Source organism: Lissotriton vulgaris, chromosome 5 (assembly GCF_964263255.1).
Source record: "Lissotriton vulgaris chromosome 5, aLisVul1.2, whole genome shotgun sequence".
NCBI classification, from domain to species: Eukaryota; Metazoa; Chordata; class Amphibia; order Caudata; family Salamandridae; genus Lissotriton; species Lissotriton vulgaris.
In genome coordinates, this window is record NC_141693.1 from 1,139,225,227 (window position 1) to 1,139,252,142 (window position 26,916).

General features: G+C 49.2%; 1 protein-coding gene across 1 annotated transcript in view; it reads left to right on the plus strand.

Moving 5' to 3' along the window:
• Nucleotides 1–1,419: 1,419 nt before the first annotated feature.
• The window catches only part of VWA2 (von Willebrand factor A domain containing 2), a 282,676-nt gene continuing 257,179 nt past the window's right edge, over nucleotides 1,420–26,916 (plus strand). The window contains exon 1 of the mRNA XM_086922879.1: nucleotides 1,420–1,660. Coding sequence (XP_086779005.1) covers nucleotides 1,638–1,660 — 23 coding nt within the window. The 5' untranslated portion in view covers nucleotides 1,420–1,637. The remainder of the gene's footprint in view (nucleotides 1,661–26,916) is intronic.

Sequence of the window (26,916 nt, forward strand, 5' to 3'; positions counted from 1 at the left end):
TTGTTAGGGGAAGAGCCAGTCTACTTAGGTTAGGCTCTAGTGCGGCCGCAGGCTTTCCATAGTCCACAAACTTGGATCTCCCTGTTTGAGAAGTTTAGTTTCTGGTGGTTTTGTTGAATGCCATGTCTACTGCCTGCAGGTATTCAAAGAGTACAGTTGTCCGTAGATCTGACAGATTTCTAGTTTTAGAATAATCGGGATGTTCTCATCTACACATAAGACACTTTTTTTAATTACAATTTTTACACAGCACAGATCTGAAATGAGTGTTCACTGCTGTTTGCTGCCCTTTACGTTCTGTGTAGGGGATGCTCATACTGGTGCTGGACATACTTTATGTGTACAGGGTGTTTCAGGGACGCCTGCACTGGTGTTTCCCAGCCTCTAACTGATCAGTCTGTGACGGAGGCTTGCTGCAAGCTGCATTTGTTGTGTGTTTGAACATAGCTTGCAGATCTCTGTGGATGTTACAGCTATTCTCTATGAGAAATTCGAGACATAACTGATGTGGAAAGACCTGTCCTGTGTGAAGAAATATTTCACTTCAGCTAACTGAAATGTGCAGTTTATCCTGTGACATTGCTCGCAGTTAAGTAGTTGGTGCCTGATTGTATGTGTGAAAGAACATGACACCTGTACACATTACAAGCTGTATTGTGTAAATGTCAGTGCTGGTGATCCGATACAGTTTGTTTGCTCGTCTCGGTGCTGCAATCCTCCTAGGTAACTCTGGCAAGGAGCGCGTGGACGCCTGCCAGGGTCTATGCACTCTATGGAGGACATGTAAATATACAGGTACGTGATTTGTAAACGCTCCATGCTTGTTGCAAGTAAACAAAGGGCTGGCAGGGACTCCCCATTCATAATTTGCTGACTCTGTCTGAAGTCAGGTTACGCTGAGGAGGCGCTGGGCCGCGATTCATGCTTTCTTTCCTCTGGCTCGCAGGCATGTCTCCAGGACGGAGCCGGCTGCCATTCACAGTGTTCCAGGGGAAAGGACGGAGATTGCAAAACAGAAACCCGAGAGGCGCGGAGTACCGAGATGTGCAGCTCGCCCGGGGCGCATTTCACCGTGTAAACACGCAAAGCCATCACTCAGCTATAATCTCGACAATTTTTAGCCTTCAACATGGCTGGATTTAGCAAAGCTTAGGGACACGCCGGTGAAAAAAAAGTAAACATTTGTACTTGGGCCCCCACAATGCGGCGGGGAGACAAAGAAGCCGAGAGACTCTTGGCTGGGCCAACAATGGCGGAGTGACAGGTCGAGGGGGAGTGGGTCAGGTATGTTAATCTCGCCCAGCAATGCGATTAAGGTAAGAGCTGCTGGCAGGCTGCGGGTCCCGCGGAATCCTGCCAGGAGGGAGTGTCTGCCAGAGTTTTTTTCGCCTTTCTGTTTTAAGGCGGAGGCTTGTCATGCCTGCAGTCCCCTCATTGCTGCGAGGCGAGGCTCCGCTCAGGCCAGCACCTGTCAAGCCGAGCAAACACGGCGGCCCGCGCCCTGCACTTAGGACCTGTCCCGGGCCGGCATTCCACGAGAGGTGACGGCTGCAGCCGTTGTTCGGAGCGTGAGGCCAGCGCGAGCCTGCAAACAGCACACCTGGGGTCTGCTCTGCATCCCATAGGGGAGCGCGTGGATGTGGCTTTCACCCGAGCACAGGTGAGTGTTCACCTAATCAGCGGAATTGCTCCCAGCTGCGCTCCCCCACACCTGCAAGGTCAGTGACAGTGTTGCTCAGATTGGCTTGATTGCACGCTCTTTCTGCAATGGTCTGTAGCTCTCCATCTTTGTTAAATGTGGTAGTCAGGTGTATGTCTTTGTAAGCGCGCGCCCTTTGTTCGTTGTAGCCTGTCTCGGCATACAGAAGCCCGTGCCTTATGTGTACGTGATGTTTTCATGCTGTAGAGGGGTGGATATGTGGCTAAATTAGGTTTCTTCTACAGACAATGAAGGAAAGAGAGCAGTTACAGTAGCACATGGCGCTAAAATGTGAACAACTCTGGGCTGAGCATAAGGATATTTTCTTTGATGTATCTCGTAATATTAATTTTGCCACAGAACGAAATCAAGAGTCACGATGATTTGCTCAAGATCAAAGTTTCCATGAAGCGGCGAAACCTAGATTTAAGCACAAGTTTTCTGGTTCCAAATTTAGTAAATCACTATATGACATTTCCTCGGGCTCAGCATTTTGTCTTGTAATTTTGTCTTGTAATTTTGTCAGAGTAATGCTTATTATGAACTTAGACATGGGATTCTGTGACTGGGACACCCCTAGCAAAGTAGATGTATGTTGTCCAACTTAAGTAAACCAGGAGAGACGTATTGAATTCAGTGACCACAGAAAAGGTGAAATCTTGGATCTAGTGATATTTTCTATGGTAAATTTTAAAATCTCAAACAAGAACATGCAATGGGTAAACAAATAAAATCCCTAAAATAAGCCTTTTGTTAATTATGTTTTTCATGTTAAATATATATAATTTGCCAGCAAAGACATGCGTTCCGGAGCGGGATGGGGCAGTGGAGAGTGGTGGAGTAACTCTGGGGAAGGGAGAAGAAGCATTGGGAACCGACCCGAAAACTACATTCTGAAAAAAGAGAGGGCAGTGGGGTAAGAATGTGGAAAAGGGTGAAAAAACATATTATGGGGGAATACCTGCTCCCCGAGAGAGAAAATAACAGGAGGAAGACCTTTCCAAAAATGCAATTTGGAAATTCAAACATAAGAAGACGATCAATTTTATTGATATTCTGAAAGATGGATGCGAGTTTAAGTCACATTAATTTTGGTGCTGCTAAAATGACTGCACTCTACGTTGTATTTAAATGAACATTTACATCTTGTCGACAGGCCTCTCCTGGCGCTGTAGGTTTATTTGGGGATTAGGTTATATTTTGTTATGGTGCTGTGGTCTACCTGTAACGACCTCAGCACCAAGTCATTAAATGGGACATGGAACATGCCTCGAGAAAGCTCCAGGGCATATTGTCAGACCAGGCGTAACATGACAGCTGTTAGTGTCAACAGTGGATACATAAAGAGCATACATCAAATTGTAGATTTACTCATTAACTATGTTGTTCTGAGAGTTATCCGAAAAGGAAGTACTAAATATGGCAGTATTGGGTTTCTACTTGTTCCTTGTTCGACTTTGTAAGCCAAACTTGAATCTTAGTCATCATTCAGTTGTAATTCTCAGATATAGAGGTGCCAAAATGTTGCAAACCTGGTCACGTGGGATATGAGAAAGCTGCTCTATTCATGTTCAGTTCATCTCATAGCACCTCCAAAAACCCAGGCCTCAACACATTGACAAAGAAAATGGATTTTATTTCGACCAAGGAACTGAACATGCACCAATGGAAACTGGTTGACTGATAACAAATCACAGACCACATGTTCGAAGATTTGTTTTTGACTTTGGGTCAGATTTTTCCAATCTATCTACCCTCTTAAAATTCCAAAGTACAATTATTTGCTCAATCTCAAGTACATCTTTTGTTGATAACATTGAGCATGTGTGCAGCCCACCCCACAGTCTATGTCACCGTTTGCTACTGACATCCCTGGACTTATTAGTGGCCGGTTCAGTACTGCTTATTTTATCCACCTGAAAGTAAAGTTAGGTTGCCCACGGTGGACTTAAAACCAAGTGCCTGCGGTGGCAGGCATAGATCTGCAGGCGGCACTCTGCCCACTAATCTATGCTGGTAGTTGACATGATTACACCAGCATTTCTGAATAACATAAATTGAACACTAGCAGCACTTGTGCACAAAAAACATTTACATCAGTTGGCCAGTGTAGGCACACCAATCTGCCACATTTGCTGGTCCAAATATTGGGTGGGAGTACACCAGTGCAAGCTATCCACGTGGAACTGTCCATGGTAATCGCACCTGCATCAGTGTGATCTACTGTATCCGACGCCATGCTTGGTAAATGCGTGCCTTCCACAGCAGCAGCGCAAACCGGATCAATTGTGTCATGAAAATCATCCTCAACTTTCTCTGTTATTTTTATTTAATTGATTTTACATGTCATCCCAGAATAAGCGATTAAGTGTTTTTTTACTGGCTCTCAGAAAATCCACGTCATTTTACCAGTTCGATCCCCGAGCCCAACCCATAAAGGCAATTTACACCTCAAGACCATACCATAGTCAGTCTGTCTGTCTATGGTTTTGCTCAGCAACAGTTTCCCGTAAGTATTTTAATAGCTAGACTGCAAATGCTTGAGGCGCCTGTGCCTTCTGTTTTGACCAGGAGTCTACAGGTGTAAATTCCATCCAGGTGAGTCAGGTTTTCCATCGGGTAAATCGTGGAGGAGGCAGCGCTGAGCTCGGCTGCGCGAGGACGGGACACGCGCGTCAGTTTCAGGTACTTCCTCTGCTGTGATCTGCGTAGTGTCCTTCGAATGCGCCTAGAACTTACTTTCTGTAGAACCGGGTGAGAATCACTCCTAGAGAGCAGTCCTAGAGGAGGGATCAGAAGGTGAGCGCAGTCATGATCTGGGGTGGCAGGTGCTGCGCACTCATTTTTAAAGGCATAGAACAGGAAAGGCACGTGCTGCAGCAATTTTGTACAGATATCCACATCTGCTCAGGATAGCGAAATGTTTGCCGTAGAATGAGAGGAGACTAATGTCTAAGACAAACGACACCTGCATGTTTACCGTACGGCAGTGAGGAGTACCGGCTGGCTCGGTCAAACAACTCCCATGGGAGCACGACTCCGGCCTAGCCTAGCCCCGCCCCGCCCCCACAGTTTCCTGTCACCCGCTCCACCCCTAAAGGATACCTAAAGGTACCTTGCGCAGGAAGGACCCCCAGTGTTCACCTCGAGGACACACGCTCTTAGCCTCGCCCTCAACTGAGAGTGCGCCAGCTCGCTCTCATAGTTCACAGACGTATAAAGCTGTCGGTGTTAAGGCTTTGAAGACATCACGAGGCACCATGGTAGCAGTGTACACATATCGAAACAGCACATGGACTAACCCTTGTCTCTCTCTCTCCCCACCCACTGCCAGTATACAATATTTACCACGTGCTGCAAGAGTTCTTTCCGGCCTTAGGGACGAGACCCCCCTTAGCATCTGGTTTGCATTTATTGAGTACACGGGTGGTGTGTGCCTCTGTGCGCATAGCGACCAATGCATAAAAGTGCCTCGTATTGTGCAGGACCGTGAGCTCACCCCCTTAGCCGTGGGTAGTGTTGCATGCCTGGACAGAGTGTGACCCCGAGGAAGTGACTGAGGTCACATCAGAGTACACACAGGCACGGAGTCCTGGGTGTATCTGACCGGCTCAGCTCCTTCAAGAATCAAGAACTCCCCCAAAGGCGGCTCTCCCCGTCGCCAGACATGTATCCTCTTGCCCCTGCTGCTGTCAGGCTGCGTGCTGCTGACGAAAGCTAGCCTGGAGGTGATGGAAAAACCTGCACGCTGTCTGCCTGGGTTCTGTCGACACTCGCAGCTACTGTGGACCGCTTCACGCCCCCCCCCCCCCCCCCCCTCCTTTGACCCCTCCGTCATATTCCCGGGCAGAGAAGTGGAGGATTCTACCCAGATACTTTACACAGTCAGCCGCTGTGACGACACCTGTCAGTGGAAGTGTCAGACGACGAGAAGTGAGAGGCAGCCACGCTTCATGAGGGAAAGCTCAGGCAGTAGCGGAACAACTCACACAGTCATTTGTGAGACACAGGCACTCAGTGATTCATTTGAGCCGGCCCACTTGCTGCAATCCTTTTTGGGAACGGGCACTTATTTTAACTCGTCCGTCATTTTCAGAGAGCAAGAGATGAACAAAATACACAAAGGGGAAAGAAGCAGGAAGAGGAAAACGTAAAAATGGTCTCAAAGGGAGAAAGCAGAAACCTGCAAGAGTGAGATTAAAGGGGCAGAGAGTGTTTGATAGTGTAAAAGAGGGCGGATGGAAGACCACGCAGCTTAAGTATACGCGCTCCGACATTTAATAGTACCAGCTGCGTTCTTCCGAGCATAGCTTTCGGCACCAGCACTCTCCTTTACAAATTAAGCATTGTGACCGCACCTTTTTCTGGGCTTCATTCCTATAAGGGCTTCCACACTTAATTATATCCACTAGTCTCATTTGTAGGGGCAGACAAGGAGAATACACCCTTCCATTTTAGAAGCTTTACCATCCACCCCCAAAGGCCCTTCTTTAGTAACTAGCCAGTCTCTCCATACATGTAATACTCCCCTTCTGGAATTCAAAGGTGTTATGTTATGCTTTGCAGATTTTTAGCTAACACTATCAAGCAGGCGGATATCCTGGAGCTGAGCAGGTGTGAGACTAGGCACAACTAGGGCCTGGTCAAACTACTCGAAAAACAAGACTTCAGCTTCGTGAGGAATTTAAAAAGGTCGGAGGAGGCTCTTATGTGTAGCGGTAGGTCGTTCCACGCTTTAGGAGCAATGCAGGAGATGGCCTAACCGCCAGATCTTGTTTTCAGTATGTGTGGGATTTGCTCAAGTAGGAGTCTGGACTATAGGAGGTGTCTTGAAGGTTTGTGAAAGCAGATGCAATTATCAAGGTATGCTGGGCCATTGTTAGGAAGTGCCTTGAAAGTGTGGGTGAGGAGCTTGAGTTGTGCTAGTTTGTGAATGGGGAGCCAGTGGAGCTCCTTCAGGTGTGTTGTGATGCGAGTGCCACAGGGGAGGTTGAGAGTGATTCTGGCCACCAAGTTCTGAATGGTTTTAAGGCTACTGGTGAGTTTTTTGTTGATCCCAGCATAGATAGTGTTCCCGCATTCCAACATGCTCATAACCAGGGTATGCATGACCGTCTTCTGCGTGCTGATTGGAGTCATTCAAAAAGCTTCCTCAGCATCTTCAGGCTATGGAATCATGAGACGGTGATTGCATTGACTTGGGTTGTCATGTCGAGTTTGCTGTTGATGATGATCCGGAGGTTCTTGGAGTAGGTGGTGAAGGTGGGTGTCAGTCCTAGCTCTGTTGGCCACGATTTGGAGTCCCACAGTGATGTGCTCTTCCTGAAGACCACAATTTCGGTCTTGTTGGTGTTCAGCTTTAGACAGTTGGTCTTCATCCAGTGGTTGAATTCTGGAATGTAGACATTGAACTTGAGCCGGGTACAGGGCTTCTTGTCTGTGAGGGAGAGATTGAGTTGCATGTCTTCAGCGTAGAAGAGGATGCTGATACTGTGAGAGTGGACAATGCGGGCTAGAGTAGAGGGATTATGTATACAATGAACAGGATCAGGCTCAGGGAGCATACTTACGGAGCTCTGCATATGAGATCGCAGGAGGTTTGGCCAGAACTTGGCCAGGAATGGCAGCAGTGAGATCGGTCTGTATTTTTTTTTGTAAATATCTTTTTATTGCAGCAATGTCATAAATGCATACAGTATATTCGAGCCATTTCCCTTGGCGCTCAATCGAAGCGCAACTCCCCCACCCCCGTATCACACAGCCATTCAGCTCACACCCCGGAGGTTGAGCGGCAATACCATGGGGGATAGAACTGCGCCGAAGCATTCTGTATTGGTCCATAACTACCAGGTGGTTGGGAAATGGCCGAGCTGCTTTTCAGTCCTCACGCTCCCTCTTCCGTGCCCCCAGTCCAGTTGAACCAAGAGTCACTTTTTACCCTTACTGAACATCCATCCCCCCCTCCACTCTCCCATCCCCGCCTACCCCTCTACCCTCGCCTAGAACCGCCCCCCCGCCCAGACCCGCCACCCCCCCAGGCGTGCCAGAGTACCACCAAACCGAGTTCTCAACCCTCCCAACTAGACCAGATCCGAAGCAGAGCACCAGGATTTATCAGCAGCTATTCGTAAGTCACCACATTGGAATGCAAATAGGGGATCAGCAGAGTGGGCCTAAGTCATCCCCCCGTCAGGCGGGTGCACCGCCGGAGCCGGACTATGCACCGGGGTGTCCTCCTCTTCCACGTCCAGGAGCGTGAGGTCCAGGACCAGCCCCTCCCACGCCCTGGCCCTCTCCAGTGCCATGTCATTGCCTGCCCTGAGCGCGGCCTGCAGACGGAGCTCGCCCTCACACCGGGCCCATTTATGTAGCTCAGCCTTCCAGCGCTCTACCGTGGGGCCCCTGGTCGCCTTCCATTGGGACGTAATGGCCCGTTTCGCCAGGAGAAGCCCCAAATCCAGAAACTTGCTAGTAACCTTGTTTTTTGATGTGTGTGGGAACCAGTGTAGTATGCAGTGTACCATGGTGAGTTGCAGGTCCCTCTCCGTTACCTCCCTCAGAACCTCCACTACCTCTCTCCAAAAGGACCCCAGCTCAGGACAGGACCAGAACATGTGTTGGAAATCGGCGAGATCCGCCGGGCAACGTGGGCAGGTAGGCCCTGTGTAGGACATAAAAGTGCACCAGCTGGAACCTTGCGTTGCGCGTCCCATTGCGGGCCCCTTCCAGTATGCCATTTCATGCCTCCTCGGGGATCTCAGTCGCCAAGTCAGCCTCCCATTTCGCCTTCAAGGCCAGCAGTGGCGCGACGGACTCCGAGACCATGCGTCGGTATAGGCACGTGACAGCCTTGACCCTCCCCGCCATCATCACGACGTACTGGCAGCCCAGGGACAGCGGTGGCTCCAACATGCCCGCCCTCCAGTGTTTGCGGATCGCCGCCGTTAATGCAGCGTGAAGGAGGAAGTCCCCTCCCGCCAGCTCAAAGCGGTCTTTCAGGAGGTCGAAGGGCAACATCGCCCCGTTTTCGTACAGGTCACCCATGGATGACAGCCCTTGCTGGGCCCAACCGTCTAGCCCGCGCCACGAGCCCCCGTGCGGAAGTGCCCCGCAGAGTTTAAGTGGGATCTCAGGTGCGTACGGTACCGTAATACCGCTCCTTCGGCGATACCTGTTCCAGCATTTTCGGGCCGTCGCAAACTCCTGAGTAAGGTGGAAATCTCCCATCGGAAGTCCCAGGACAATCCGGGACAACACCTGGACCGGGCCCGCCGGTTCTCCTGATCCGTCCTCCCCTTTTCTGGCTCTTGCTACCCATTGTGTTAGCCATTGCAGTTGCGCCGCCAGGTAGTAAAGCTCGTAGTACGGCACTGCCAGTCCTCCATCCGCCCGAGGGCGGAGAAGTGTGGCATGCGCCACCCTGCTCCTGCCCGCCCCCCACAGAAAGCCGATAACCATCGATCTCAGCCGCCGAAAGTAGCTCGCCGGGATCCAGATCAGGAGGGTCCCGAAGAAGTAAAGCAGCCGCGGTAAGGTCACCATCTTGAGTAGCGCCACTCTCCCCATGAGTGACAATGGGAGCGTGCCCCAAAAGTCAAAGTTCCCTTTAGTGTGCCTGATCGCCGATCCGATATTTCCCTCAAGGATATCGGCCCTGTCATGGAAGATCGAGGTGCCAAGGTATCGCAGGCTCCTCTCTTCCCACGCCACGCCCTCCGTAGTTTGTGGGCATGCTCTCCGTGGTCAGGCTGGGAATAGGTGGGACTTCGCCCAGTTCACTCGGAGTCCCGACACTCTGCTCAGCGATTGCAGGAGGGTCTTAGCTCCACGCAGGGAGTCCGCCGAGTTCGCCAGGAACATCAGCAGATCATCTGCATATAATGCGATGTGGTGTACCTGTCCATAGACGTCCAGGCCCTGATACGACTGGCCCAGCCGGGCCCGCGCTGCAAGGGGTTCGACAGCCAGGGCAAACAGCAGGGGGGAGAGAGGACATCCCTGGCGGGTGCCCCTGCCCACCCTGCACATCTCAGAGATAACCCTCCCAGTTCTGACTCTCGCCGTCGCGTTCTGGTAGAGGAGCATCGTTCAATTTACGAAGCCTTCGCCGAGGCCCAGCGTGCGCAGAACGTGGAAGAGATAAGGCCATTCCAGGCTGTCAAAGGCCTTCTCCATATCGACAGCAAACACCACTGCCTCGTCGCCGTCATAGGTGTCAGCCTCCAGTACATGCAGGAGTCGCCGCACATTAAGCGCCGTATTGCGGGCCGGAATGAAACCCGACTGGTCCGCATGAACCAGCATGGGCATGTGGGGGAGCAATCGCGTTGCCAAGATCTTGCTTAAAATCTTGTAGTCCAGGTTGAGCATGGACAGTGGGCGGTACGCTGTTCTGTCCCATGGTTGCTTGCCCGGCTTCAGCAGGGGGACGATCAGCGCCTCCCTCGTGGTCGCAGGAAGACAACCCAGCCGCTTCGACTCGTTGTACAGCCACGTCAGCCGGGACGCAAGGAGATCCGCGTAGGTGAGATAGAATTCCGTAGGGAATCCGTCGGTGCCCGGCGTCTTGTTCCTCGCCATGCTCTTGATAGCGACCCGCACCTCTCTCTCCTCGATCTTGTCCCCGAGCCGCTTCGCGTCCTCCTCTCCCAGTTCCGGCAGGTCAAGACCCTCCATAAAGGCCTGGAATTCCTCCAGCGAAGGGAGGACCCTGCTGCGGTAGAGTTCCGTGTAGTAGTCGTAGAACAACGCGTTGATCCCCTGTTGATCAAATCGCGCCGCCCCCTCGTGGTCCCTGAGCTCAAGGATGACCGAGCTCCGACGAGCCGGATTGGCCAGCCAGGCCAGAAGAGCTCCTGACTTGTCACGTTCCGAGTGCGCTTGCGTGAGGTAGGCCTTGTAGTCAAAGCACCGGAGGCGCTCCACCGTCGCCGCCACCGCCTCTCGCGCCTCCAGCAGGGCCTCGTGGGTGTCCGGCCGTTCAGGCCTTGCCCTCTCCAGCCCCCGCAGCGTCTCATCCTCTTTCTCAATTTCCTCCAGTAACGTTCTCCGCACCCCCGATGACGTCGCAATGCACTGGCCCCGTATCATAGATTTGAAGGCGTCCCATTCCGTCGCAGCCGAGCCTGCCGTGCCCGCGTTCACCTGGAAGTACGCTTCGATGCCCGAGGCAATTGTGGTACGGAAGAGCTGATCGTCTAGTGCCTTAGGGCGGAGTTTCCAAGCCGGGATCCTCGGGCGGGTTTGCGACCAGCGCATCCGCACGAGAAGCGGGTTATGGTCAGAGATCGAGCGCGTGAGATACTCACTGTGGCACACTTCTGCGTGCACGTCCTGGGAGCACAGGAAGGCATCTATGCGGACGTGCAACTCATGGAGAGCGGAGAAGAATGAGTAGTCCCTGTCCGACGGGTGGTTAGCCCTCCAGGAGTCGACCAGTCCCCACTGGCGTTGCCAGGCGGAGCGCGTGAGTGCAAGTCTACCAGCTGGTGCATTCGGTATGGGGGGGTGAGATCTGTCCAGGGCAACGTCAGCCACACTGTTAAAGTCGCCGCCCAGGAGCAAGGGTTCCACTAAGAACAGGGCTAGTTTATTGGACAGTAGAGAGAGAAATGCAGGCTGGTCCACGTTCGGGGCGTACAAGCAACCCAGGTTAAGGTCCCTCCCATCCAGCTTGCCTCGCACCATTATGTATCTCCCCTCCGGGTCAATTACCTGTTGTGTACAGTGAAGGGGTACCCCCGCCCGTATCCAAATGGCCACCCCCCTAGCATAAGCAGAGTAGCCAGTGTGATAGACCTGCCCCCTCCAGCGTCGCTGCAGTGCCTTCCCTTCCTTAGCTAGCAGATGTGTTTCCTGAAGGAAGGCGATGTGGATGCCCCGCCTGACCAGATAGGAGTGGATCTTGTGTCGCCTATGCATCGAGTGCATCCCCCTTACGTTCCATGTGAGACATTTGTAGCCTAAGTCGGATCCCATGGTAGAGTCCACCGTGTCCTATTCACCCTTCCAGCGACCCCCCCAGCACGCCCAGGTCCCACCCTCGTCCCCCCCCCCAACTTGCGTAATCAAACTACCCCAACTCCCACACCCCAGGACAGACAACCAACGTGGAAACCCCATCCAAACTCAAGTGTCAAAAGCTTATCACTACAGAATAGGGCTGGAGTGGCGGCGATGCCGGCCCCAGACAGGCCCGAAGCCCCCCGCCCCCGCCCCACCTCCCCCAACAACACTCAGGAGAGGTCCCCCGACTCTCCCCTCCCCCAAGATCTCAGTGATAAGTCCCGGGGGGTATCCGCACCTCACTGCATAGCATCCGGAAGCGGCCCCCCTCCATACCCATACCCCAGTACCTTACATATGCGGCCAGTGTCCCACGATCCAGATCAGCCAAGGATACCATCCGCTGTTTGGGGAGTCACCACCGGCAGGTCTGTCTCTGATAGCTCGTGCCCACTGCTGGAGCCAGGGCTGGGAGCACTGGTCTTCGACTGCTCCGATGCGCTACTGGAGGGGCTGGCGTCTCCCCAGCTGATGGCCGCCACCGCCTGCACCGCCTTGGCTCGTTCCTGCTGCCATCCCGATGGGGAGCCAGATCGTCGCATCGGCGTCGTTTCCGTGGAGCGTCTCCTGGGTGGGGTCTGCGGCGTGGGATCCGTGCCCGGCTGCCCCCTGGCATCCAACCAGCTCCAAGCCTCCTGTGGTGTTAGGAAAAAGTGGGTGCGCTCCCCAGCGACCACCCGCAGCCGCGCCGGGAACAGCATGGCGTAGGGCAGCTGCAGCGACCTCAGTTTCCGCTTGACCGCCAGGAAGGAGGCCCGTTGTTTTTGCACATCCCTAGTGAAGTCCGGGAAGACCATGACCCTGCTGTTGTCGATTCGCAGGTCGGGGACGTCCCTCACCCTCCGCAGTATATGGTCTCTGTCTCTAAAGTGCAGGAGACGCAGTACAATCGGACGCGGTGGCCCCCCCGGCTTGGGGGGGCGTGCAGGGACTCTGGCCCACATGCATCAAGCACTTTTTCATTTGCAAACGGTGCGATTCCTTAAAATCGGCCGTTTGCGAATGCAAAAGTGCTTTTTGGGATGCATGAAGCAATTTTAGAATTCGTAACATGTTTGCGAATTCTAAAATTGCGGGTGCTTTTAAGAAGTCGCAGATGTGCGATTTCTTAAAAGCAATGCATCATTATTTTAAAAAGTGAAAATTCGCAAATAGGGTGCCAAATTTACCGAGTGGTTGAACCACTCGGTAAATTTGGAAAAAGTGTTTAAAATGTTGAAAATGCTTTTTTTTCAACATTCATGTTACGGACACACATGTCCTTAGGACATGTGTGTGTGCAACATGATGCGAAAAATACATTTCAGGGGTGCATGGGGGGTCCTATGGACCCCCCCCCTGCACCCATGAAATTTTCTAAGTGCCACTCGCAATTTGCATTGACTCCTATGGGCCTTTTGGCCCATAGGAATCAATGGGAATTGCCAAAATTAACTTAAGAATTCGGTATTTCTTTGGGATTCGGTAAAAATTGCGATTTTTACCGAATCACAAAGAAATACCGAAAAAAATGATGCATAGCATTTTGCACTTCTTAATTTGCGATTCCTTATTTTTCGCAAATTAAGAAATGCAAAATGACACAATGATGCATGTGGGCCTCTGTGTGCTCGTTCGATGGCAAAGAACGGTGAAAGTCCTTCTGGGGCCACCTCAGACCGCAGCCAGCCCTCCAGGTAGGAGACCGCGTCCTGCCCCTCCACTTTTTCGGGGACCCCCACGAGGCATAGGTTATTGCGCCAAGAGCGCCCTTCGCTGTCCTCAGCTCGGAGCTCCAGCACTCGTACCTTCTGCGCCATCTCTGCCAGTGTTGTCTTTAGCGCCGCTACGTCCCCAGGCAGACTTTGCAGGGTGACCTCCGAGGTCGCCACCCGCTCCTTTAGCTTCCTATGGTCATCCTTCAGTAGGGTCAGGTCCGATCCGATGGTATCTATGCGCTTTTCGAGAGCCTCCCGCGATGCCACAATCGCCTGCATGATGTCCCCCAGGGAGGGGTCCCGCGGGTGGGTCGAGCTCCCCGCCCCCGGCGGGTCGTCTTCTACGAGGTGTCCCGGGTCATCCAAATTCAGGGCTTCGAAGCCCTTCTTCCTGCCACCTCGTACCATGCTGGTGGGCAGCTAGGTTCGTGTGCCCCTGCGGCGGCCGCCGGCACTCCCGCTCTCCGCACCAGCTCCGTCGCAGGCCCTTCGCTCTCGCGTATCTCTGGGCCCGCGCCACGCGGGGTCTGGATCGAGAAGCAGCCCAAGGGCCAGGTCTCGCTCCACCAGGGTCGTGGGGCGCCAGCGCTCCGGGTCTGGTCGCCTGGCGAGGCCCCCTTCGTCCGGGAGTCTCAGGCTGTGTTCGCGCCTGCAAGCACCAGTCCCGATGCGGCGCACTGCACGCGGGCGTCTCTGGCCAGGTAGGTGCCCCTACCCGCCTTCAGATCCGGTACCTCGTGGGGGCGGGTAGCCAGTGCCTCCCCTCCTGCTCTCCTCGCCGTCGCCGTCCAAGCGCCACCAGCCCACCGGCGGCGTGGGCACCGCAGCGATTTCACCACCAGGAGGGCGGACCCAGTGCCCCACGAGGTCCCAGGGGCTCCGCAAACGGTCTCCAAGGCAGTCACAGGCTCTCAGGCGGCGCCATCTTAGGGTCAGGCAAACCGGCCGTCTCTCGTCCTCCGGTCCCGCTTGCTAAGGTGCCAGCCAGTGCCCCTCACCTCTGACGGCTGTCAGGGGGTCCCCGCCGGTAAACGGCCAGCCATCACAGCGTCCCAGGGCTCCTTGTCACCTCCCGGGCTCCGCCGCCAGTCGTTTCAGTCCGGGACGGCGGCCGCCATTTTGGGCGCTCGCTTCCCCGGGTGCCTCGCTCTCCGCCGAAAGTTCAGTGGGGGCAGATACAGGGGCCCCCAGTCCTCCGGATTCCCCCTACGCGTTCCTGATGCCCTCCTGGGCACTTTTGTGGGCTCGGGGTTCGAGTCGGGGCGCAGGATATGTGGTGGTGCGAGGCGGGCGCGTGAGATCGCAGTAAGTTTCTTCAGCAATGGGAGGATAGTTGCATATTTTCACGCATCAGGGAAGGTTATGGAAGATGTGTAGGCATTCAGAATAGGTGTACGTATGGCACCAATGAATTGCAGTCCTCTGGAGTAGGTGTGGTGGGGTCAGAGGTCTGATGAGACCCCTGAGTGGATGGACTTCATAGGAAGGCGGTTTCTCCTGAGGTGATGACCGGTCATGTGGTTAGCGTTGATTCTTTGGATAAGATCGGGAGACTTTTGGTGAGGTCTGTCTGGTCAGTTGCGGGCTGAAGTTGCTATAAATGGTACTGATTTTGTTAATGAAGAATTGAGAGAGATTGTTGCAGAGGTCGTGCAAGAGAGTGATTGAGTTGGAGGTGACCGATGATGAGGGGACATTTTTCACAATAGCAAATATTTATTTGCTTCTGTAAGAGATGGCTTCATTGCAACCTGCCATAGCCGCGCATTTGGTGAGATGGATCATTTGGTGGTAGCATTTTAGGGTGAATTTAGACATGCTTCTGTCTTCATTGTCTTGGTTGATTCTTCAATTGTGATCCAGTTGTTTGCAGTGGTGTTTCATCAGTCTGAGTTCCTCCATGTACCAACTGGCCTGGGGTCTAGATCTTGTTGTATTGCAGTGTTTGAGGGTTGTCAGGGAGTCAGCACAAGAGGTGATCCAATTGTTAAAACTCTTGATAGCTTTTTGAGGCTTTTCTTGTGTTCAGGATAGTAGATGTTGAGCATATTCTTCTCCCTGTCAGTAATGCTGTCCCAGTTTTGGGTGACTTGTCTAGCGGTGGTGCATATGCGTTGGACCTGGAAGGGGATGCTGAACTTGGCCATGGTGTGGTCTATCCAGGGGACTGGTGTGGGCTTGTTGATTCTGATGTTGCTGAAGTCGGTGGAAATACAGTCTAGGAGGTGTACAGTGATCTGGTTATGTCCCTTGATTCGTTGAGTGAGAGACAGGCTTCCAAAGTTTCAATGAGTGCTGTTGAGATGAGTTCGGCATGGTCTTCCAGGTGGAATTTCAGGTCTCAAAATAGTAAGTAATTGCTGTCATAGAGGACAAGTGATGCAACAAAATGTGTGATGTTGTCAGTGAGGTTGGTGCACAGTAATGGTGGTCTGTAGAGGAGAGTGCTACTTAGGGTGAAGTTGGCTGTGACGTGGAGCTTGAACGATAGGTGTTCCATGTTGGAGGAGGACGTGTCTGTGGATGTGGTGTAGCTGACAGTGTTCTTTTGGATGGTGATGATTCCACCTTTGTGCTTGTGATGTCTGTCTTGCCTTGCAATCTCGTAGCCAGAAAATGACTTTGGCAATAGCAGGTGCTGATACAGGGTTCAGCCAGGTTTCCCTGGGGGAAAAGCAGTCGGGAATTATCATACATCAGCACCTTGATCTCTGTGGCATGTTTGGTGAGTGAGTGGGTGTTGATGAGCATGCATGTGAGTGTAAAGACCTCTCTATGAATGCCCACTATTATTATAAGGCCTATGTCAGGTCCACAGCTATCCTTGCAGAGTCCCGTCTGTGCCAGGATACCTGTGCGTAATTACAAGGCTGTGCACAACAATAGCCTCATATTTACAGACTGCATATGTGTGCACACATGTTCACATGTAATCAGCTCAGTGCTGCAGTGGCCTTATCTTAAATGCAGACACTGGTGGTAAACACACTCATTTCAATTACTGTGAATTTACTGTGAGTGAGACTCTGGTAATAAGACTCAGCCATAGTAAATGTCCAAAAACCGGGTGATAAAAATCAGAAAATCAGGTAGCCTAAATGGGAAGAACCAATTTGCAACATTAAGAAAGTCATAAACAGGTGTGAGACAATACAAGGGGGAAAGTGCATCTGTATTCCCCGTTTTCACAGGGCTATGAATGGAGCAAGTACTTTTAGACTTAAATTGACTTCCATAAAAAAGAAATACACTCAAAACATATTTTTTAAACTTCTCTAACTTCCTAACCAGTTTCAAAATCTCTGAATTGCGGAGAGGGCACACACATGTTGAAAGAACACATGAAGAGAAATTAATGCAAATCACTTGTATTTCTGTGCTTAAGTTCTATTACTTGGCTGTAATTTGCAGAACTTTTGGGAGGAAGCAGCCATAAATCTCCAAATTATTAGGGTAGGTCTTGAGGGATTTACAACTCTGTAAATTTTCCTTACCCCCCCCCCCCCCCTCCCTCCCATCGTCTACTGTTATCCCTCACAGATAGACATGAAACAAAGACTTATTCATCCAGCTTTGGGATATTATCTGTTATCATGATCTGTGGAGAAAGTCCAGACTTGGCTTGTAAACCCCTTTCCTGTACTCCTCCCAGAGTGATGGCCTGACTGGCAAATAAAGCAGCCCCGGCAACAATCTTAAGATCAGTCCCACATTGCACTTAGCTGGCCTGACAATCTGTGGAAGGGTTTGAAAGTGCATCTCCTTAAGATTTCGTAAAACATTGAGACCAAGCAGTACATTTGAGAGCACCTGTTTGATGGTTTTTGAAGAGGGACTAATGACTTATTCCAATATTTCACTGTCTGCCCCAAAGCACAGTTTAATTGCTTTTTTCCAGCAAAAAACTATGCATGCGCAGGTAAGAAAAGTGTCTGCTGTTACAAAATACCGGGTGCACAGAAGGTATATGTATTTGTACCACGCGTTAAGCATTTTCCTGCACTATATATACACAGTATTGGAAAATGTAAATCCTATACTACGAAAAATTACACACTTTTAAAATAATGTGCAAGGCATTGATATGCCAGTTAATAACTCATAAACCTATCGTAAAATACGCCACCTGAACTAATGACATTGTGTGACTATATGCCAGGGAGTTGCCATCATATACTGGTACATGTTCAACATATGAGTTTTGCTTAAATAGGACACTGAATATTATCGCTTTGGATTCTGCAGAAATATGGCAGGATGCCTCCAATACTATATTAATTAATATGTCAAAGTGCCAGTACTGGTGCTGAAATTTACCAGCGCTACTCTTTATACATGTGGTGATGCTCAAATAGAGCATGGATGCTCTCATTGTGCTAAGGGTAGACTCTGGGTAGAGGCGTTTTAAGGCACAGGCAAAGTGGGCAACTGCTTAGGTCTCCCAGCTTCCAAGGCCCCCCTGGGAAAGTGACCCTTGTCTCTATTTGACCCCCGTCTATCCTTTTCATTATCTAAATGTCTCTGCCAACCTTTACTTCTGACTCTGTCTCTCTACATGTCCCCTTAAGGATTTTTGGTATTCCCGGCAAGCCACATTTCAACAAAATGTAAGATATATGTTGCTACTGTTGGCATCACGTGGGCTTCAATTAGTTGAAAATGGGCAATATAATTAAAAGTTTTTCTGAATAGGGACCCCCAAAGTATGTCTTGCCCAGGGCCCCCAAAATCTTTAGATGACACTGACTCTGGGTGCTAGGCTGTTTCTCGTGGTTACTGGGTGCGGGTGGGGGTATTTTTGATAACCTCCCGGGCCTTCATTTTACAGGCTCATTTGTCACTGACCATGTCATGAGTGATGTAGTACGTGACGTCATCAGCAGTGCATTGCGGGCGCACGAGTTATAGTTAGCTGAGCTAACTATAACAGGGGAATTTCAATGGTTTTGTATGAGTGAAATGTCCAGCTAACTATAACATGTGTGAAACCTATGGTTTTTTCAGGCCATCTAACCTCACGTGGGTTCAATATTCATCTTGTCTGCAGAGAATGTTTCTTAAAACGTTCACTGCGAGCCTTGGTTGACCTCGCGTGCCACGCCCACCTGGTGTCTTATGAAATTTGAGGTTAGAAATAACCCAAGCTATGGAAAGTCACTTTACAAGGAACAGGCTTTGCCATTTATCACTGTATCCGCTTTCTCCTGACACGTTCTGGATGACAGGGAGCTAATAGTTAGCTATATAGTCTGTTTTTTAAGTGTTGATTACCCTGAAAGTAGGAGGGGCACATTTTTTTCTTCCAAATTCCAACACGCATACTCCGTGCATAAACAGGGCAAGGTGCCCCAAGCTGTCACTTATTTAAACTGAGCCAGATGCTCCTTTTAATTAATGTAGGATTAGATAGGTTGGGGGGGTTGCTGAATGCTGAATTCTCTGGCTGCTGTTAAAAGCGTTCAGAGGATCAGGCAGCCCTTCATGAGACTAGTTGATACTTTCTCTCACACTTTTAACTGAAAAGGGCATCGTTAGTATCTGAAGGCCCAGCTCAAAGGTGGGCACTGCTCTTTGATCCACCTCAAGCTATGTTGTCCCACCGTGCCAATTACAGCAGGTGCTGTCTAGGTCCCGGGCATGCATGCTTTGAAACACGCGGCTGGGTGGTCGCTGCCGGGGTAAGTTTCTCTAACGTTGCGTTAATATAATTTACAATGTGCTTCATTCAGAGAGCTCTTGGAAGCAAGTAGTTCAAGTTGTCACCATGTTTAAATGCCAGATGTAAAACTGCTTTATTTCTATTGGACTTGGTCTTTTGCTCTATGTGCCTCTCCTGGAGGACAGGATAACCCTGTTCTGATGTGCAGAGGGGGCTTGAGTGCTCTAGTCAACATCTAGGAAATGTCCCTGACCAGCAGAAGTCTCCCTTCAACTGCTATCGCATGACTGGAATCCACCAGGTGTTTATCTGGGTGCCCCTCTGGGGGGGGGGGGGGCCTACATTCTGCATTAGATCACTTAGAGTTATGCTACTGTTCTCACTCACCGAGGTAAGTCAAGGTCCCTTTGCTTCTCCATGCTTGTATGCACTTTGGTGCTTCAATGCTACCCTTGGTGTGAGGTGGCAATCTTCCACTTTTTCATCCACCCTATCTGTTCAGAAAAGACCATATTCAGCATGACTTTATCTCAAGCAAGGCTTTGTGTGCGCTGCAGCCGGCAGCCTCGCCCAGTCTCTGAACCTCTTATGTATGCGTTGCAGACCTGGACATGTTCCTGAACACATTCCATACAGTGACCCCAGTATATTGCCTGCTTGGTGCCGTAAACCGAGCCTAACACTGTCCCAAACATAGGGTGCTCCAGCTTAACTGGAAGCCTTTGATCACAGGAATAAAAAGTCGAGGCTCGCAACATAGTCGAGACACTACATTGGGTCTTAAAGCAGCTCCCCCAAACACCTTCTGCAAAAGCAAGGCAGGGAAGCAGCAGGGAACTGGTTCTCTGAACTGGTCAATCAATGTTTGTGTATCCTCTGCTGGAAACAACCTGTTTGGAGGAAAGGAAGGGGCCAAGAAATGCCTAGTTCTAGGTGAGGGTCGTCTTGAATGATGATGGGATGGTGGTGAGTTTGTGGTATACACTCAAATTTCTTTGGAAGATTTGTCAGCTGAATACGTTAGTTTGTTTTTTTACTGATTTTGCAGATCTGGCCTTCCAAATGGTGAATGCACTACATGAAAGGGCTTGATATCGCTGCTTTTTCGGGTGCAGGAAAACACAGGTTTACTAACTGTGGGAATCTGTTTGAAGGTGAATTCATCCGGTACGTTGAAATTGATGAGGGCATGGTTGGACCAGGATGGCAGAAGGAAGACTACTGTAGCAGGGTTTGGTATGCGAGAGACACTGAGGTTGCGATCGGGCCATATTTGTGGGAAGGATAGTTGATCGGCTGAGCACGTGCTTTCAATGGCGTCATCTGCCTGGATAGTCAGGATGAATTTTGAGGGCACCCCTAAGTGTTTTGCCATGCTCTGATGGATATGGAGTTGAGTTGTAGTGAGGCTGCGTCCCTGTCCTAGTCTTCAGGAGCTGTGGGATGAAGTGGGAGGTTTGTGTGACGGTCCTGGGACGGATGACTGATCGTTTGAAACCTATTTTCAGGTTTTGTTGCCTTTTGGCCATGATTTTGAATTTTTTTGTAGAGTAGTCTCGTTTGGTATTTGGTTTTGATGACTACAGTAGTGTAGGGATGGATAATGGTTCAAAACTTAGAAGATTAGCTGAACTAATGGCTGCAGGAGGGAGGATAAAGAGGAGGTCGCCTTTGGACACAGCACTAGTGGTCAGCCAGAAGGGTTGCAACGCTTGGAGCGATGATGGGATTTTTTAGGACATTCATGCTTATGTCGAGCTGTTCATATCTTTTAGGCTGAATGGAGGCCCCCAGGAAGGGTTCGGGCCCTTCTGCACAACATGAGCCTGTATTACACCCCTGGGTAAGTGATGTCAAAAAATGCTCCAGTTGTCTCCATGGGCTGATGTTCTAATGGGAAGCTGCTTCTTTAACAGTGTACCGACGGCTGCTTTTAGAGTAAAGGTCAGTGTTTTATGAAGGGGCTGAAGGGAGAGGTGCGTGGGACGTTCTTGAGACCGGCGCCATTGCCCTCCATGTACTTATTGAATCCTTCCTAAACGGTGTTGTTGTTTCGAGCCTCCGCCGCGTGCTCTCCTCAACTGCCAGTAAAAACAGACTTACATTTCTGATGGAGTCGCCCAAACCCCGTGTTTGCATCACCATCACTGTGAAAGCCAGCTCCGGCGGCCATCTTGCCCGGCGACGTATATATTTGGTTAACTTTTTGAATAGAAAATGCCTTTCATAGATTACACAGTCATTAGATACAGACACCACAGTTGCTGCTAACAGAAAGTCAGTATTGGTAGAAGCGCTAGTGAGTGATGTATTCTTTAGGAGACAACCATAGCGGGAGTTTGGGGTTCAGGGACGATCTGACGATGTTGTACTGGTTCCTGGGACGTTCTTTCAATTCACCGCCACATGATACATTTTTTATGTAGCATTTTTTTTTTTAGACACGATACATTTTTACATTGCATTTTACTGCACAGTATACCGCAATTCAGATTTTTCTAACGACCGTGAATGGGCGAAGTCACTATTACCCAATTTTTAATACTCTCATCGACCTCGGAAGGATGGAAGGCTGAGTTGGCATTGCCGGTATTTGAATGTGTGCCCTTCAGATCTCAGTAGATGTCCGCAACGAGCGTTAACTTACCGAGTCAACTTTCGTTCAGATTCTTTCAGTGCCACTTTGAGCACCTGGCATGTGCCTCCCATGGAAGAAGCTCTGATCTGCCTGTGAGCCAAGTTGCACGTTGGGCACAGCATTTATTTTTTGCAGAGGAGCAGGTGTCTCCCCGAACGAGGTCAGGCATTTCCCAGCCTGCCAAATTTAGGAGTTCCTTCATTGGAATATGTAAGACATGGGGGCTAGTCACACATTTAGAAGTGTACCACGTGTGCATAGCTTCCTACTATTGGGTATTCGCACACGTCTGCTCCATATGTGTGAAGTATACACATTGTAGAATAACTTGACATTTGAATAGTATTATTGTTCTTTGCTGATTTGCCCCAATATTCATATCTCGCCGTGTGTAGGAGGAGCCATGCATACAGCATGTTCGAGCAGGTTTCAGTTTATTGGATTTTGTTAGAATATTCACTCTTCATTTTAATTAACCTCAATTCAAATATTGTTATTGCACTTGGCCGCTGTTCCTACACACATTATTTGAAAACTATATGCATTGCTACATTTCGCTTGCCTATTGCACATCTTGCATGCTCTGTTATAAACCTTGACCTAGGAAGGGCTGGAGGTAGTTTATTCCTGTCCTCAACATTTCCAGATGCCCGATGACCCCTTCTCAGGATTGTGTGTGTATAAGATCTAATTTCAGGACAGATATAGGCACAGTGTCTCCTCCAGAAGTCGGAGCTCTGAAAAATCGCCACCTGCTATCTCCCCTTTTGGACCTCTAGCTAGCACCAGTGAGGATGCGACTGAGGGTAAAGGGACACAAGACGGCATGCTTTGTCACAGGGCAAAGGGCATGGCACTATCTCTGCCTTCTTCTGAATCAGATGAAGATTCATTGGATCCCTGTCTCTCAAGATTAGGCGGCCATAGTTTCTATCTCTCAAGGGATCAGAATGTCTCTTCAATGGTGGGTCAATCCATCAAGTCTCACTCGAGGGCCTTCCCCACGCTTGACTCCTCCAAAGATTATGACCAGAAATGCAAACTCTCTAGCCTGGGAGGACATTTCTGGAGACAACTCAGAACAGAGCGATAGTCTCAAATGGCAGCGCGGCATTCCTCCAACTAAAACGAGTTACTAGTGGTTTTGAGTCATTTGTTGTTCAAAATCATCATGTGTTCCTAAAGTCATACACTATCTTGTGAGTCTCCTACATCTTCAGGGAGGCCATAAAGCGATACTCTGTGGATCCTGGCAGGGGGCTTGGGTCGCTGGGAAGAACATTGTCTCTTATCTTTAAATGCCATTCATATAAGGGGTTTGGACAACATTTAGGCAGATTAGCCGAGCAGGAGATTTCCATCATCCGAGGACCATGCTCTGTCCCTAGCCACCTTTCACAAAGCTAGCCAAAGGTACAGGCCTGCATTCATGTTTTTTTGCCTCCCTAGGTAATGCCCGGGCCCCACTCTTCTGTTCCAGACACCCCATTATGGGTTCTTGGAGTATAGTTGCATTATTAGTGAGGTTCCCATATGTTTTCCCACCTTTCCACATAATCCCTAAAACACTGGCCAGGATTGAATGGGAGGAAATGGATGTGATTGTGATGATTCCATTCTGGCCACAGAGATTGTGATGTCCCTTCTAAGACTTGTCTTTGTAGACGTCCATTGACTTCTTCTCCCCCTCCTTCCTATGCTGGGTCAGACTGGCCCTAGCGGGCACCAAGCGTTTCCCCGATGGGCTGAAAGCGTGGGGGTCGGTTTTGGACCGCTGGGGGCCGGTTTTTCAGCAGTGCTGCAAAATCGGCCCCTTGTAATGAAAGCACAGCAGCAGTGGTCCTGCCAGACCCCCCCTCCACCGACCCGCCTGCAGATCAGACGTAATTACCAGGGCTGGTTTTGGCGATCCCAGTCCGGCCATGTTCTTATGGGGTTACTGATATGAGAAAGATGATCCCTTTCTGTATGGGAGTTGAGAGGAGCGGTTTGCAGAGCACAGGGTTGCCTCTCCTTGTAGCGAAAGCCATTCAGAAGCATTCTGGGCCTTCCGCCCTTAAATCTTCCCCCCTCCATTGGAGAGCTCTTCAGAAATGGTGTAATGTTCATAAAGGCAATTCCCGTGGAATGAATTGGAGCTACATATTTCCATTTCTACTCTGAGGGCACAGCAGGTGACCATTAGCACATTTAAGGATCCTTGTGGGATGGAGAAATGTCAGCTGTTCCTCTTTTGAAGAGCTTTTGTTTAATCCACCCTTCACTACCAATCTCCCTTCCATGGGATCTACCATTAGCCCTCAAAGTTCTTGAAGGAAATCCTTTCAAGTCTCTGCTATCAGTTGAAATGATCTTTTTCTCCATTAAGATTGTTTTGTAGTGTGAATTACATCAGCTTGAAGGATACTTGAATTGATCGCATTGTTTGTCTGATCACCATTTCTTTCTATCATTGATGACACAGTAGTGCTTTGTCCTAACCCCTATTGTCTTCCTAAGGTAGCCTCCAATTTCCACAAGGGTCAGGATTTAATTATTTCTTTATATTGTCATTGGATTAGCTCTCTTTTAAAGAGGAGCTTCTTACAAACTGGAGGTTGGAATGGCTATCTTGGTGTATCCAGACCGATCATGTACTTTCCTTTAGAGAGCCTATTTGCTTTTAACTTTTGGAGCAGCAGGCCAAGGCAGGAAGAGCTCTTCTTTTGGGATAAGCAGGCAGATCTGGTCACTATTGCCTTGGCATATTCATTGCCCTCTATCCCACTCCTTGCTCAGATTCAGGGTAAATCGACTTGGAATCTTCCTGTATTGTATCACATTGCAATTGCATTTAAATAACTCTTACTACCACTAGTGAGGCGTTGAGGCACTTTTTGATGACTAGCATGCTACTCTGAGAGTCTAGTTTTAGTGGATAGTCAATTGTTTAATTTTGGTTTTCCACTTATGCTCCTTAGATGAAAACCATTGTGTGCATTATTCCAGGATTCTAGTGGACTCTAGTTGATATGTGTTAGTCTTGTGTTCCCAAGCTGAACGATGTTATGCATTACATCGAAGGTTCTTCATAACTGAAATTGTTATTTTTCAATTAGTTAGGTACATTAGAGGAGTTGAAGAGTCATTGTTGGTAGGAGATTTGTGAGTTTTTGCCAATGATTTGTGAAGTGTGCAGATGGATGTGAAGGAAATTCTGAGATTATTATGTTCTAGGCCCTAGAACATAATAATCTCAGAATTTCCTTCATATCCAGAGGTCTTCAAACTGTGGGGCGCGCCCCCCTGGGGGTCCGTGGATGGTTTCCAAGGGGGGCGCGAATGCCTTTCCAATTACATGTAAATGAAGATGGCCTGGAACTGCAGCCATATTTATCTGCTTCATTTCCTGGCTGTCTTCATTTACACGCATACTGAAGTGCTGTGAAGGAGGTCACTGAGTGTCAATAAGTTGCCTAAAGGAAAATAATTAACTAGTCCGAGTATTTAGTTTCTTCGCTGTCAGCTAACTATATATGAAATAATGAGCAAATGATTCCCTGAATAATAAAATCAAGTTGCAATACACACAGTCTATCATAGGCTGCTGCAATATCATGCAGTGTTTGAAATAAAAACACTTTCCTACAAAATATAGCCTTTAGTCATAAATGATCAGACTGTCCCTAATGTAAGCATTTTCTGAAGTATAACACCCTTACAATACCTCTAAAAAAATAATTGTCACTTTGACGCATTAAGCAGGGCCATTGGAATTATGTGGCAAGAGAGGACCAAGTTATGCAGGAAGAAAAGGTAAATTATGCAGCATAATCTGTCACATTTTGTGGTTAGCTTTATTAAATTTTTAGTCATGATAACACTAAGGTGAAATATTATACCTCTTTAGTACCACTTTAAGACCCAAATATATCAATAAGCAACTTCAAGATGACCAATCAGCCTTTATGAAGGGCCTTCTACTGCTCTGGAACATGTCACCAGCCACGTTTTAAGTCACTGTTAATCCCTTTGAACTAGAATCACATTTTTTCGTTATATATTTTTTTTTACTCAATAAAAAATTACAGAAATAAAAAAAAAATCTGCAGATTATGCAGCAGATGATAGGTTATGTAGCAAATGTGGTACATCCATTGCAATGCAGAAAACGCTTCTGCCTCAGAAACGTATAATTCCAGTGGCCCTGAAATTAAGTGAGTAATCAATTAACAGTTGGTAAGAGGATGTAGTGTAACAGCCTTCTTTGCATTAGGGCCCGCTATACACTTGTCGGTGTTGACTTGGGCCTCAGCGCAAATGCCCATAGGAGGGGAAAAATTAATGCAGGGGAGACACCTTTGTTTGGCCTCAGAGAGATGGCAGAGAAGGGTGTGCGGCTAGATGGGAGTCCATGTTTTTAACAAACGGCAGAGGAGACTGCCCTCTTTGCCAGGCAGTAGCTAACATTAGTGAACCAGGGGTCAGAGGGGCTCACTTAAACACAATTATGACTGTTTCACTTTAAAAAAGGTGAATGGGATTTTATTTTCTAACATTAGGACGAAGGACACCATTGCAGATAAAGAAAGACCACATTTGGGAGTTCTTTGTTTTCTGAAAGGGCCTGTTTTAAGAATAGAATGATGGTCCTGCATAGTGGTGAAGGGGTATAAGAGTCAGAGGAGATAGCCTGCTACTCAGGACTGAAGTTATCATTTGTGCAGCAAGTGTAGTTGCTTTGAGGTCCAGTAGTGCGAGGGGCTCACAACACCTCAATTATAGGGGGCAGTATTTTGGGATCAATAACTGTTGTTGTTTGATTCATTTGCTATTTTTGAAGTCTCATAATTAGTGTGGTTCATGAGCTATCGAAAAAGTACTCCTGAAATGATTTCATAATCCATAGCCCCTATGCTCGGCCCTTTCCCTCTCACTCACCCAATCCTTACCGTAAAGTTTTGGAGGGGGGGCTTGACATTAAAACATTATGCTTAGGGGGCACAGAGCAAAAAAGTTTGAAGATCTCTGTTCTAGGGAGAGATGTGTTTATGGCCCAAAATGAAGGACCCATGTAATATAGCAAATGATGCTTAAGAAGAGTAGAGCAAGTGAGAAAAAAATGATCAGGACAGGGTGGCCTTCAAAAGAGAAGTTGTGTTCATGTTCATTCACAGTC